Genomic DNA, 15,735 nt, shown 5'->3' with positions numbered 1-15,735 from the left:
TTCTTTTTGTTGTTTTTTTGACTTTTTTTCCTTTTTTGATATTTCATTTTAATTGTGTTTTTTTGTGTGTTTGGTTTTTTAGGGTTTTATGATTCTGCTGCTTTGTTTTTGTTTTATTATGTGCTGAGTTTTATGTTCTCATCTTTTTTTTTTTTTTTTTTTTTTTAACAATTATGTATGTTCTACTGTACCCCCACCCTGAATGTAGGAAGGGCGGGTAACAAATGGTTTAAAATAAATAATAAATAGTTCTAAGCACTTGGACAGGGTTCAAGCTAAACAGTTTCTATAGCTGCCTTTTTTTCCAGTTGTTATGGCTGCTTAAGGGAACTAAATTTTATGGTACTGTGGTCCCAGAACCAGGTGCATGAGCTTGTCCAAATCTGAATTTTTCCATTTATAGTTTCCTAGGCCTCAGGGGTTAGCGTATTTATAGCCCACTTATACCATTCATTTGAATTAAAAGGCATAGGGGGCCAGCCTTCTCTGCTAACCTTTCAGTATTAGTTTGTTTCAATGAATCACGTAACAGCAGTTTTACAGGTGCAGGGATTCATCATCAGAATCTGACCTGCTACTCTGGGTTTGTGTTCCTTTATTGGGTTTTCAGATGTTTCTTCTATAGTTTTTCCACATCTTAGCCCTGCCAAGCACACTTTTGTTTAACCCTTTATTTTAATACACTGTGTAGGTGGCGTGCAGTGGGGATCTTGGTATGCAGGAGGGGAGACAGCAATTGTTGGCCCGGACACTGAATTATTAACTCGTCCCTGAGAGGCCAGTTCACGTTTTTAAATGCTTAACTTGATTTTTAAGTAATCTTTACTAACAGCTAAAAAAGAATTTGTGTCTTGTATCATTTGGGTTCTTTGCATGTTAATGGAAATTTGAGCTTTGTCTAAATCATTGGGAAAACTGCAAAAATTGACTGGAGAGTTCGGTATTCTCCTCCTCCTCCTTTTTTAAGCACTGCTAGACCTCTCAGATTCCTTGCATGAACAGACATTTCTTATTCGTTTTATTTAAACCATTTATTATCCACTTATAACAGTCTCCCTGTCTGAGAGGAATACAATTACAGAAACCTAATTTTTCTTGAATATTTGCTATTGTATTACATTATGTGAAAAATCATCTGGTTTCCTATAAAATGGACCAACTTTACTCTTACAATAAAATACTAGCTCCCTTAACTCTTTGAAATCAAATACTTCCATATTTAAGACTACTTAGAGAGATCTATACAAGGTACCGGGCCTTTTATAAGATTTGCTATACTGAGTCACATCAAAGGTCCATTAAGCCCAGTGTCTTGTTTCCAACAGTGGCCAATCTGGGTCACAGGTACCTGGCAGGATCCCAAAGGGAAAATAGATTCCATACCACTTATCTTAGGGATATGCAGTGGATTTCTGCAACTCCACTTTAATAATGGTTTATAGATCTTTCTACCAGGTGCTTGTCCAAACCATTTCTAAATGCAGTTACACTTTTCACCACATCCTCTGGCAATGAATTACAGAGCTTAATTATGCGTGGAGTAAAAAAATATTTTCTCTTATTAGTTTGAAATGTACAACTTAGTAACTTCATTGTGGGTCCCCTAGTCTTTGTACTTTTTGAAAGAGTAAACAACCACTTCATTTTTACTCATTCCACTCTATTTTATAAACCTCTTATTTCATCTCCCCTCAGTCGTCTCTCTTCCAAGCTGAAAAGTCCTAACCTCTTTAGCCTTTCCTCATAGAGGAATTGTTCCATCCCCTTTATCATTTTGGTTGCCCTTCTCTGTACCTTTTCTAATTCTACTATAATCTTTTTTGAGATATGGTGACCAGAACTGCACCAATACTCAAGATGAGGTTGCACCATGGAGCAATACAGATGCATTATGATATTCTGTTTTATTCTCCATTCCTTTCGATAATTCCTAGCATTCTATTTGTTTTCTTGGCTTCTACTGTACACATTTCAACATATCAACAACGATGGCGCCTAGTTCCTTTTCTTGAATGATAGAACCTTGCATTGTGTAGCTATAATTTGGGTTCATAGTCCTGCAGATCAGTTCGGACCATTGGGTTCTGTCACTTCTACCAGCAGATGGAGACAGAGGGCAAACTCTTTGGTCAGATGCTTTCTATATCATGCCTTGCTGTGTGGGAGGTGTCAGCAGTCTTCTGTCTCCAGCAGATGGTAGGAAGATGGTGCCTGCAAGAAGGTGAAAGAACAAGCCATGGAGGCAACAACTCAGGTGTGGGGTTAGTTCCCTTCTGTATAGGCCAGGGCTGAGTCTGGGGACATCTGAGAGGAAGTCTGGGAACATCTCTTCCCCTCCCCAGAGTAATTGGGGGACTAGGGGTACTGTATTTCCCATGTGCCTGAGAGGAATTTTAAAAAAGAGAAAGTGAGACGCGGGTTCCCTTCTCTGTGAAGCTGTGCGGCCTGGAATCAGGGAGCAGGTCAACATGCGACTCAGCTTGGCAATTTCCCCCGCATCACGGAGCAGGTATGGAGAGGGGGAGAAAGTGTGGGAGCTACAGAGCCAGGAGGGCAGCTAGTATGGCCGGTTTGTATTGTAAGCAATGCGATGGAGAGAAGCTGCGACAGAGAGCTCAGCCCAAGGCAGACCGCACTGAGCAAAGAACCCTGTCCTTGACGTCATTTCCAGCAGCGGAGCAGATCCAGGGCTGGCACAACCCACTGTGCAAGCCATGCACAGGGCAGTGGCTCTGAGGGGGTGGTGGCCTTGGGGTAACCAGCACATAAATTGGCATGGAGGCTGCGAAATAAAGAAAAAGCTCCAGGCCACCCGCGGCATGCAAAACCCTAAGGAGACTTGCGTGCTCAGATGTAGGCATCGAATTGGGCGGGAGTACCCAAAACCCCTACCCAATCCAACGTAGCTACATGTGGGTCCCCTGTGCGAGGCGGCAGCAGCAGTGTTTCAGTGAAGTCATCTTCTGTTGTGGGAACAGTCTCGCGGTAGGAGCTGCAAAATCTCGCTGCTCCTCTCATGAGACTGGCCCTCTGGCAGCAGGAGACGACATTACTGATATACTGCTGCTGGCTCGCACAGGGGATCCACGTGTTGCTACATCAGATTGAGAAGGGGTTAGAGTTATTCTTGCCCAATTCAGTGTCAAATCTGAGCAGGCAAGCCTCCCTTAGGCTCTTCTATGTCACGGGCTGCCCGGAGTCTTTTCTCTACTGAGGTTGCCAGTGGGTTGGATTCTGCCAGGCAGCCCTGTGGCCTCCACTCCATTTTGACAAGTAGGAAGAGGCAGGGAGTGACTGGGCAAAAAAAGCAGGAGAAGGAAGAAATTGGGGAAAGGATAGTAAAAGGTGAGAAGAGAAAGGGGAGAGAGAGGGTGAGAAGAGCCTCTAGAGCAGAGCTTTCCAAACTTTTCATGTTGGTGACACACTTTTTAGACAAACATAATTTCGGGACACAGTAATTCAGTCTACTAGCAAACCAGAGGTTGTATGCAGTGTAACAAAGGAAAAAAGAAACATCACCCATCCTTATAAAACAAATCAAGAAATATAAAATCATCAGCAGTAAAACTGTACTAACAAAAAGAACATATTTTGAAACAGCTGATGAGTGGAATATCCAATAATTAAAAACTCATATAAAACATTTCCAGATACCAACAAAATATTTCAAAATAGCAGACACAAAGACCCAGTAATGAAAAATAATAAGGATACAAACATTTTTTTGCTCTGCATACCTGGGAACGTTTGATATCCAGGTGTCCTGAGATTGTTCTGAATTAGCAGGAGGAGGGGTGGTTTGCTTGGAACTTTCTCCTCTCTGTCACATACCAGCGCTCTCTCTCACACTGGCTCTCAATGACACACCTATACACACATGCTCTCAGTACTCACATATACACATGTTTTTTCTCTCTCACTTATATAGGCTCTTAATTACACATTTACACACATGCTGTCTATCTTTTCACGCTTACACACACACAGGCTTTCAATCACACACATACATGCTGTCTTTTTCTCTCACACACAGACTCTCATTCACATGCTTACAAACATGACCTCTCTTTCTCTCATTTACACACAGGCTCTCAATCACATGCTCACATGCTCCCTCACCTAAATCAGCTCTCAATCACACACAGACACACATGGTCTCTCTCATTTAAACACAGGCTCTCAATCACATACTCACATGCTCCATCACCTAAACCAGATCTCTCTCTTACTTAAACACAGGCTCTTAATCATACATACACATGATTTCTCTCACACACAAAGGATCTCAATCATACACACATACTCTTTCACACAAACAGGTTTTCAATCACAAACTTACACATACAGGTTCCCAATGGTAAACTTACATTCATGCTCTCTCTCTCACAGGCAGGCTCTCAATCACAGACATACTCTCTTTCACATGTACAGGCTCTCAATCATTCACATACATGCAATCTCTCACTCTCTCATACACACACACACACACACACAACAGGACAGGCGCCCCCCCCCCCCGGAAGAGGAAGTGGAGAGCATCGGGTGAGTGCGCGGCAAGAAGAGGCCACGCTAGTGCGCTCGGCATCGGCCCGAAGAAAGAAGACTGCAGCGCGGCTCGGAGAAAATGAAGAGGTTCAATCGCGGCCGATGGGACTCCGCCTCCGCAAGGGCTGAAAATGAAGAGGTTAGCGTTGGGAGGAGGCTGCTGCTGCCGCGAGTTCCCGGGGTGGGGATGGGGGAGAGAGAGAGTGAATGAGCGAGCAACAGCTTGCTCGACTCATTCACTCTCTCTCTCCCCCATCCCCACCCCGGGAACTCGCGGCAGCAGCAGCCTCCTCCCAACGCTAACCTCTTCATTTTCAGCCCTTGCGGAGGCGGAGTCCCATCGGCCGCGATTGAACCTCTTCATTTTCTCCGAGCCGCGCTGCAGTCTTCTTTTCTTCGGGCCGATGCCGAGCGCACTAGCGTGGCCTCTTCTTGCCGCGCACTCACCCGATACTCTCCACTTCCTCTTCCGGGGGGGGGGGGGGCGGGAAGAAGAGAGCACGCCGGTGCCCGCTGACTCCAGCTGTCCTGCCGCGTTCCGCCCGGGCGGAGGAGGACCGGGGAGCAGCTGGGTCAGCGGGAAAGTGTGGCGATACTTGTCTGCGAGCCAGATGCAGCCCTCAAAAGAGCCATATCTGGCTCGGAGCCATGGGTTCCCGGTCCCTGCACTTGCCGGTGTGTCACGTGCACCGGGCTTGCGCGACACACCGGCACACCTCAGGCGACACAGTAAAGTGTCGCGACACACACTTTGGAAAGCTCTGCTCTAGAGGAAGGGAGAGGGGGAAAAGCTAAGGTAATGAAGAAAGAGGATAAGAAGGGGGGAAAGCTGAGATAGTGACTCACTAAAGGTGAGAAAAGTCTCTAGAGAGTCAGATATGGGGAAGAACTGAAATAGTGTGGGAAGTGGGGGGAAAAATCCAAGATGGTGAGGGAAAGGGGAGGAAGAGCTGAGGTATTGAGACTGTGGGCTGCCTGGTAGCCCACATCCTACCAGCAACCAAAGTGGTGTGGAGACCACCTTGAGATCCCGATCTGATGGAGGCCAAAGTGAAGAGATGGGCCCAAGGCTGCTGGGGGAGCAAGTGGAAGAAAAGAAGTTGAGGCCCGTGTGTGTGTGAGACAGGAGGAGCATGTGAGAGAAGTAGTTCACGTGTGTGTGTGTGTGTGTGTGAGGGGAGTGCATGAGCGAGAGTGTGTGAGCATATGTGTGACTTGGAGCATGTATGTTTGTGTGTGTGCACGCGTGCATGTTTGGGAGAGGGAGAGAGAAGATATGAGTGCATGAACATAAATATGTATGAGAGAAAATAAGTGTGTGTGAATATATGAGAGAGAGGAGAAAACTGTGTGCCTTTCCACACTCATTAATCCACAACAATCTCAGGATGACTGGAAATTGAAATTTCTCAGGTATGGAGAGTGGAAAGTTAATTTTTTTTTTAATCTTTATTAATTTTAATTATTTGATGTCAGCTGTTGAAATATTTTTCTGGTGTTTGGGAAATTTAAAAAAAATCAATTTGAGTTTTTTCAATTATTGTATTCTTTTGTCTTGAAATATTTATTCTCGTTATTAATATGGTTTTACATTGTTGCACTATATTCAGAGTCTGGCATGTTGCAGTTTCCAGGTCAGTTTTTGTCTACACATTTTTATTTATACTTTATGGTCGTGTTTTTTTTTGTTTGTTTTTTTAATTCTATTGTTGGGGATGGTCTTTCTGTGTTGGGGATGGTCTTTCTGTGTTGTGCACGTGACTAAGGTGCGGTATTCTGCTAGCATGTAGTTTCTGTGTAGGGATATCTATAGCAGCCTGGCTTGTTCTGTTTTCCTAATAGGAGGTGTATTGGTATTTTAGGACTTGGTATAATATTTGCAGCATTACTTTTTAATAGGTAAGATTGTATTGTTTGAGTGATGGCAGTTAATGCTGATCTGGAATAGGAGATTTACTATATTGTAATTGTTCACTCATGGCTTTCTGAGGGTTAGGCCCACATCCAACATGTTACACTAGGCTTATCTGGGTATTTTTGCAGGCTTTTCTGGTTGGTGTCACAGCAGTGCATGTAAACATAATATACAGGTTGCTGTAAGTGATTTCTAACTAGCGTGTAGCCAGATGGATTCAGGACCAATGGGTTATGCTCCCTTGCCAGCAGATGGAGACGGAATAAGGCTGAAAAGCCGATGTCACAGTACATATACCCCTGCCGTGACTTCAGCCCTACAGTCTCCATCTCCAGCAGATGGTGGACGTACCTCTCCCTATGGGGATTGTTGTACCTTTTTAGAATGTAGAATTTCTCCTTCCAAATTGAAGAAAATTGAGCCCCACTCTCCTGCGGTGATACCTAAAGTTCCCTCCCCAAGTTGAGAATTCCTGAGGCGATTTCAGAGATCCCTCAGAAGTGTGCTTTGGTCCGGTAGCTGGTTCCTGGCGTGAACTTTGCTGCTAAGGCAGCGGGTGCAGGAAGCTGAGCATGGCAGCGATGGCCAAAGCCCTCTCCCCCCCGCAGGTGAAGCCAGTCTCTGTACTTAGCCGGTAAGCTCTGAGCCCAGGTAAATTAAAAAAAAAAAAATGGAAGAAGATTTACCTTCTGACTCTGAGACGATTAGAGGGATTTTCGTGGGACTCTTCCTCCCCGGTCTCTGTGCTCGGCGAGCCATACGGACAATCGTTCCCGCTCATATTGGGGTAAAGGGGAACTAGGTTTTTCAGGTGGGTTGAGCAGCCTCCCATGGGCTAGGCCCCGCTGTAGGCTTGGTTGGCCCAGTGCATGGTAGGCCTCGGCAGCGCCATCTTGTGTGCTTTTCCATGCATTCTGTATTGCCCTCCATAGGACGTCAATGTGCACAGAGTACATAACAGGTGCATCCCTATGTGTGCAACTTTGAAAAATTGCGATACAGGAGAACTGTGCACACTGGCTGTGCGTGCACCTTTGCCACACCCTGCCTAAACACTGGAAATCTGTGTGCATAAATTTTAAGCGTGAGCAGTGGTGCTAGCAACCAAGAAACCTAACCACCTTACTCTCTGCATTGCTTGCCATATTAGGGCTTCACAGCCTGACCTGGGTTCTAACTTATGTCAGTACTGTGAGGAAACCCAGGGAGAGTTGGTCTCCTTGGACTTCTCTCAACCAGGACCTCCCATTCAGTTGATGGATTGGTCATAGCTTTAACTGGCAGTATGCCGGTTCTAAGTACACCCTTAACTGCGTCATCCGTGAGAGGTAAAGTTCAGCTGAACCCCCACCCAGTACCTCCTGGACTAGGCATGGACCTGGCTGCCTCTTCTTGGGTGGAGTTTTCCAGGGGCTACAAGCCTTGGTACAGGTGCGGTCTGCTGCCTACTTGCCCCTGTCCAGGTGGAACCTCAACCGGTGACCCCTCCCCTCTCCCATTCCTACCGGCAGACCCCGAGGCATGGCCTCACCTTACCAAGGGTATCCCTGGTAGGGACCTGAATGGCACAGATGAAGAGGAGGACCCAGATTCCTTGGAAGATGGGGAAATCCCCCTGGGTTGGAATCGTATCGGACCATGTTACGGTTCTTTCACAGAGATGACTTGCCGGCCCTGGTTTCCCAGACCCTGAAGATGCTGGGAGTTCCTGGGACAGATTCTATGCACAAACCAAAGAATCCCATTCTGATTTCCCTGTGGAAAGCTTATTGCTACTTTCCAGTGATTGACACATCCAGGAGTTGATTGACCTGGAATGGGATGCCCCAGAAGCACGTTTTAAAGGGGGCCGAGCGCTGGAAGCTCTATACCCTCTAGACCTGGTGGTAAGAGAACATTTGCGTTTCCCTAAAGTGAATGCACTGGTCTGTGTCGTCTCTAAGCGAACTACTATCCCAGTGGAGGAAGGAGCGGCATTAAAGGATGCGCATGATAGACGGATTGAGTCTATCCTCAAACAAGCCTTTGATACAGATTGCTTCTTGTTACGCTCTGGTAGCTCGCTCATATCTACTTCTCTCTCAGGAGGTGGATGACTCGGGGGTGAATTCCAGAGCAGTTATGGAACCTGCTACCACCTTTTTAGCAGACGCGGGCTTAGATTTAGTCAGTACTTCAGCCAGAGGAGTGGCCTCAGTGGTGGGGTGGCCAGATGACAGCTGATGCAATCTCCAAAGCTAATCTTACAAAGATGCCCTTTAAATGATCACTCCTATTCGGAAACGAGCTGGAAAAGCTGGCCAGTAAATGAGGCAAATCTCCACTTCCACTGGAAGATAAGAGGAAGTAGTCATAGCCCCCCTTGCCAATAAAGGGTCGTTCCAGAGGTTCCCAGCGTTTTCATCCCTACAAAATTCGACATTTCAGTGGTCTCGACCCCTTGGGAGGTCCTCCGTCCTTTCGTATCTGGCAGCCCAAGAGAGGGGCAGGTTTGGGTTCAGGCTCATTCCAAACCCCCAAATGAAAATTTACCAACCCACCTTCAGGATGAGGAGATAGGGGGTCATCTGTCTCTTACCAATGGGGGGTCAAGACCACTTCGGGCAAATGGTACTGGAAAGTCATATAGAAAAGATATGCACTGGAATTCCACAGCAGTCCTTGGGATGTATTCATGATGTCTCCTTGCCACTCCCAGCTCAAGAAGCAGGCAGTGGAGATTATACTTCTAAGTCTCCTCAGGATGAGGGCTGTGATCACAGTACCTACACCCCAGGAAAATACGGGGCGTTATTCCATTAATTTTGTCCGTACCCAAGAAGGAAGGTTACTTTCCGTCCCATTCTGGACCTCAAGAGTGTCAACCGTCACCTGCGAGTGACTCATTTTGGCATGGAGACCTTACAAGACCGTGATAATGGCCATAGCATATCGGGATAGTTGCTAACCTTCCTGGTGCTATCCCAGGCCTACCTATATATTCCAATCCGACAAGAACACCATTTCCTTCGTTTTGGTGATACTGGGTCAACATTATCAGTTTTGGGCACTGCCCTTTGGCCTAGCCATTTTCCAAGATTATGGTAGTTGTGGCGGCAGTGTTGAGGAAAGACAGGATCCTGGTGCACCCATACTTGGACAATTGGCTGATCCGGGCCATGTCAGTGGAAGAGAGCCTCTTGGTGACCAACAGGGTGGTCTCCTTGTTACAGGAACTCGGTTGGGTAGTAAACCTGGCCAAGAGCAGCCTCAAACCTTCCCAGTCATTGGAATATCTGGAGTCTGATACTGACCACATGGATACAGAAGTTGATATACCAGGTGTGTCAGTTGATGATCATGGTACACCCGACGGTGTGGAACTACTTCCAAGTCCTCTGTTTGATGGCGGCAACCCCGGAAGTAATTCCGTGGATGAGGGTACACATGCATCCACTTCAACGCTCTCTGCTATCACGTTGGAACCTACAGTCTCAAGACTATGCGGTTTGTCTCCACTTACCGATGGAAGACTGTTCTCGCCTCCAGTGGTGGTTGCAGGAAGCTCATCTAAGCAGGGGTATGTCCCTGTCCTCCCGGAACTGGCTGGTTCTCATGACAGATGTGAGTCTCCAGGGCTGGGGAGCTCAATGTCAGGAGCTGATGGCCCAGGGACGTTGGCTGGAAGAAGAGGCCCTCTTGAGCATTAATCACCTAGACGCCCAGGCAGTCAGATTGGTGTGTTTACAGTTCAGCCACAGACTCCAGGTTCAAGCGATCCATGTGATGTCTGACAATGCAACGACTGTAGCCTACATCAACCACCATGGAGGAACAACCAAGAGCCAGCAGGTATCACAGGAGATGTACTTCTGCCCACTCCATAAGGAGGTCTATCTACAGATAAACTCAGCCTCCCACATCACAGCAAAAGACAACATCAGAGCAGACTTTCTAAGCAGAATACAATATTTGCTACAGGGGTTTTTCAGGGCAGTTTCTAAGTCAACCCCAGCAGGGATAATTACAGTTTAGGTCTATCACTGCAGGACAACGAGGAAGGAGAAATTACCAAATTTTTCGCTCCATAAGACGCACTTTTTTTCCCCAAAAGTGGGGGGGAAATGTCTGTGCGTCTTATGGAGCGCATATTAAAAAAGAAAACAAAAAAACCAAACTACAACCCCCCCACCCTCCTGACCCTCCCCAAGACTTGCCAAAAGTCCCTGGTGGTCCAGCGGGGGTCCGGGAGTGATCTCCTGCACTCGGGCCGTCGGCTGCCAGTATTCAACATGGCACCAATAGCCTTTGCCCTTACTATGTTACAGGGGCTACCAGTGCCATTGGTCGGCTCCTGTCACATGGTAGGAGCACAAGATGGCTATCGGCGCCATTTTGAATACTGGCAGTCGATGGCCCGAGTGCAGGAGGTCGCTCCCGGATCCCCGCTGGACCACCAGGGACTTTTGGCAAGTCTTGGGGAGGGGGTCAGGAGGGGGGGGGTTGTAGTTAATTAAATTTAAAGGGTTAGGATGGGGAATGGGGACAAAAAAACATTTTATGCCCTCCCCTAATTTGCTCCATAAGACACACAGACGCTCAGGAACAGAGCCTGTTTAGCACCATTTTTTTTTTTTTAATTTCCCGCTCTGAATCCTAGGTGTGTCTTATGGTCAGGTGCGTCATATGGAGCGAAAAATACGGTAGATCTTGCCTGCTAATTTTCTTTTCCTTGAGTCCTGAAGACCAGTCTAGAACCCACCCATGGAAAGAAGATTAATAAGAAACAGAGAAGTAATGTAAGATATTCAAGAGGGAGGATTACTTGTAAAAATTACCAATAATAGGTCCGCAATTTCGTTTTTCAGTTTTTAGCAGTGTGGGATATATAATCATCTGGTCCAGGTGATTTTGCTACTCTTTAGCTGGTCAATTTGCCCACTACATTCTCCAGGCACATTTATTATTTATTTATTTAGGGTTTTTTTCTATAACCGGCATTCGTGAGAGTTTCACATCATGCCGGTTTACAATAAACAGTGGGGTGATACCAGGAACACTGAACGAAATAAATAACAGGTGCTAACATAAAATAGTTACAGTTACAATAAAACAAGGATAAGTACAACTAGGAGCAAGAAGAAAAATGATAGGAACTTTAACATAGTATATTAACCGAAGTATGACGGGGTACATTACAAAGAATTATGTGAATTACAATGACTTGTTCATTTGAACAAATTGCAGTTTTTTACATAAGGGTAGTGATCAGAAGTAATGGATTTCTGCATACGGGTAGTGCTTGGAAGTAATGATTTTCTGCATACGGGTAGTGGTTTTCTGCCTATGGGTAGTGATCAGAAGTAATGTTTTTCTGCATACGGGTAGAGATCAGAAGTAATGGTTTTCTGCATACGGGTAGTGCTTGGCGTAGTGGTTTTCTGCCTATGGGTAGTGATCAGAAGTAATGTTTTCCTGCATATGGGTAGAGATCAGAAGTAATGGTTTTCTGCATACGGGTAGTGCTTGGAAGTTGGTTGTAGGTGGGTAATGAGTTTAATCCGAGTCTGGGAAGGCTTTTTTGAATAGCCACGTTTTGAGTCTTTTCCTGAATGTTGGGAGGCAGGGTTCCTGCCTTAGCTCCGTTGGGATGGAGTTCCACAGAGGAGGTCCTGCAGTGGAGAAAGCCCTGTCTCTGAGAGTTATGTGAAGGGAGGTTTTGGAATGAGGTACCTGAAGAGAATCTTTATAGTGCTCTCTTATGGGTCTGGAGGAAGTGTGTTTTTTGAAAGGGATTTGTAGGTTGAGCGGAGCTAATTGTTGGATAGCTTTGTATTTGGAGGAACTGAAGCAAATCTCAAACATTGCATTTGAATATCATTTCTGGCATGGGCAGAATAATTCATTTAGTCTCTCTGCTATGGCCTTGGCATTCCTAAGTGCTCTGTTTGCCCCTTGATCATCTAATGGTCCAACTGACTCCTTTATAGGCTTTTTACTTCAAATGTACCTGAAAAGGTTTTATTATGAGTTTTGTTTTTTCATCCACGGCAAGATTCTGTTTAAATTCTCTCTCTGCATCTATCTTGCCAGTTGCTTATGCTGTTTTTCTTTCATTCGGATCCCTTTTCCATTTCTTGAAAGATGTTTTTTAGCTCTCTCACCTCACCTTTTAAACCATGTTTATATTCATTTAGCCTTCCTTCCACCTTTTCTAATGCATGAATACATCTGCTCTGGGCTTCCAAAATGGTATTTTTAAACAGTGTCCTTGCCTGATGTAAACTTTTAAACTGAGAGGAGCAGCTGCAAAGGTTTTTTTTTTTTTCTGACCATTTCCCTCATTTTATCATAGACATCCTTTTGAAAATTAAATGCTGTTGCAGTAGATTTGTCTCCCTCTAGTTAAGTCAAATTTGATCATGTTTGTGATCACTATTATCCAGTGGCTCCAACACTGTTAACTCTCACAACCAAATCCCATGTTCCACTAAGGACTAGGTCTAAAATAGTGGTTGATGGATAAGGACCGATTACATATAAAGCAAATTAAGGTGTTCAACTGGTAGGTCCTAGTATGAAGGTCTTAATTTAAACTGAAATATCCTTTGATTAAGTTGGAGACATTTTGTATTGGAGGATTTTGTGTTTGAGACTTACAGTATACAAACATTCTACTTACACAACTGGAGATCTGCTGGAAAAAATACTGGACCGGCAAGCCCCCCAAAATGTAATCATTATTAGTAATGTACTCGCTCACTTTCCCAGTGCAGAGAACAGAACAGAAAATACACACATAGGCAGGTATTCATATAAGAAACATTTTGTATAACATATAAGCTTTTTATAAAGTTTATATTAGAGACCTGTTCAATCAATACACATTAATCAGGAAGTCTTGAACTTAGCAACAAACTGAGCACATAGAAAACAGAGCATACAGTAAGAAAAGAAAAAACAAAAAACCTAATTTATATACCCAATATACAGTCCACATATGGAGTGAGATAGCATAGAATGAGAAAAGCTGTGTCTGACTCGCATCAATAATATGCTTTCTAATCCTGCACAAACCTGAGATTTGTCCTTGTTGTAATTTCTGTGTCCTGTAATTTAACTTTACTGTTATTTTGTAACTTTATTCCTTTTATTTTAATGATTTTGTATATTACTTTGGTAGCACATGTAAAATTGTCAGGCTAATGAAGTGATCTGAATCTTCTCGCTGCCCGATTGGTGCTGCTTGTGAGAAAATAGAGCAGCCCGCCAGCACAGCTTAGCCTGTATGCCCATCCCTTTGAATCTGCTATCACGGCTGAACTCTTACTCCATCTGGGCCTCGAACCGGAAGCTACTGAGGTCCCCATTTTACCTTGCTGGCTCTCGACTGGAGAGAGTTGCAGACCACCACGGGAGGTAAGAGGAGACTAGGGAAAGACAAGTTTTTGGTTTTTTGGCCCAGTGGTGACTGTGAGGATTATAGGCTCCTGGAGGGGGTCGGGGGGGAATGAGACTTGTGAGGTAGGTGGGGGTTGGGGGAGAGAGAGAGGATGTTGAGCATCATGGGAAGAGGCAAAAAACGGATGGGGGGGGTCGGTGGAGGGATACTGATGCTGGGAAGAGACAGAGAGGGGATGGGGGCAGGTAGGTCAAAAGAGGGGATTGAATGTGAGGGGACAGGAGAGGAAGAAGGGACCGGGGCAAGCGACGAGAGAAGGAGTAGGAGACGGGAAAATTAAATAGGTTGGAGGCAGCGTGGGGAGGCGAAAAGGTGGGAGATAAGCAAGGGAATGGTTGTGAGCACATTCTGCAGGGGAAAGAGGATTGGTTGAAGGGATACTGTGGTGGTCTTGTAAGGGGAGGGAGGTGTAATATCGGGGCCATTGAAACCTATTTTTTTGTTACTTTCTCACATAGTCCTTCCCTGTCTCTCACACCTTTTTTTTTTTCTCTCAAAACAATGATAAATATATATATATATATAGTTACTAAGGGAGTATGTGTCAGCATATACAATTAACTTAAACAGAACTGCTCCCAATTGGACAAAGAGTAATGCCAGAACGTCTCTGTGTTTAAGATGGTGAGGGTGACGTTTCAATATCTCATGGTCTGAATTGTGAATAGAGAACTTTGCTCTTGTTATCCATAAATGTGAAAAATGATATGCAGGAGTGGATGGAATTGCCCTGTCCCCTGGGCAGGAAGGAGCAACCTGCTTAAGATGAATATATTGTCTAGACTCATATTTATTCCAACATGGGCCATGCAATGTTCTATTTAAAATTGCATAATGTACATTTTATTTGGGGAACTAGTTAAGAACATAAGATGTGCCATATTGGGATGGACCAAAGGCAGTCAAGCTCAGCAACCTGCCTGACAGTGGCCAGTCCAGATCACCAAGATGGTACCTGGCAGATACTAAAGAGTAGATGGTTCCTTATTGCTTACTCCCCAGGGACAAACAGTGACTATCCCAGGTCTACCTGGTAATAATGGTTTATGGTATCTTCCTCGTCCAATCCCTTATAAACCCTGCCATGGTAGATTGCTTTGGGATACAACCTCTGCCATCAGGTTTTACAACTTGATTGTGTAAATCTTCTACTTGTTTCATGATGTGTCTCCTAGGTTAGTCCTAGTACTACTGAAAAGGTAAATAGGCCAATCTCTATTACCTGTTCCATGCTATTCATGATTTTACAGACCTCTATCATATCGCTTCTTGGTCATCTTTTCTGTAAGCTAAAGAGCCCTTGCCTGGGGCAGCTAGGTAGATGGGAGGTGTATTGTCAGTTTCTAGAAATTGCAAGGCTAATTGTGCTGGCAGCTAATTTTACAATTCCACCGTACTAGAAGACAAAAACACATTTCTGTGTGAAGGGAAAAACCCTCCAAGACCCTTCGTTGCTTCACTGATGAGGCAGCCAGCAGAGTGTCACTTCTCCTCCTCGTGCCTCTTCCCTATTATATCTTCTAAGTGTGAGTTCTTTGTTGGAGGCGAAGCTGGGGGGCCAGACTTAATAATAGGTAAGTGATCGTGTTTGGCCAGGGGAGCCTGCCTTTTTCATCCGGACCTGAAGACACCCTACACATGAGATGCTTGCATCACATGGAGTATTTTTGTTAGTCTCAGAGACCCATGGAGGAAGGTGCCATGTATTGGCTAAATTGAAGACTTGGACTTCATGGAGAGAAACGGAGGCCCTGCTACACCGGTATGCAAACATGGTGAGGGTTGGGATTGCCTTGCAGAAGGGGGGTCCTTTCCTGGTCAAATGCATGCATGT

General features: G+C 45.1%; 1 protein-coding gene across 5 annotated transcripts in view; it reads left to right on the top strand.

Moving 5' to 3' along the window:
- The window catches only part of NAPEPLD (N-acyl phosphatidylethanolamine phospholipase D), a 116,890-nt gene that overhangs the window by 26,987 nt on the left and 74,168 nt on the right, over nucleotides 1-15,735 (top strand). For 3 of the 5 annotated variants that reach the window (XM_029615467.1, XM_029615462.1, XM_029615463.1), the window contains one exon: nucleotides 13,623-13,858. The exons of the other annotated variants lie outside the window; for them this stretch is intronic. In XM_029615467.1, the coding sequence (XP_029471327.1) occupies nucleotides 13,728-13,858 (131 nt within the window). In that variant the 5' untranslated portion in view covers nucleotides 13,623-13,727. The remainder of the gene's footprint in view (nucleotides 1-13,622; nucleotides 13,859-15,735) is intronic. 5 annotated transcript variants of the gene reach the window in all.

Source organism: Rhinatrema bivittatum, chromosome 9 (assembly GCF_901001135.1).
Source record: "Rhinatrema bivittatum chromosome 9, aRhiBiv1.1, whole genome shotgun sequence".
Lineage (NCBI taxonomy): Eukaryota > Metazoa > Chordata > Amphibia > Gymnophiona > Rhinatrematidae > Rhinatrema > Rhinatrema bivittatum.
This window is presented reverse-complemented; position numbering and strand designations above follow the sequence as displayed.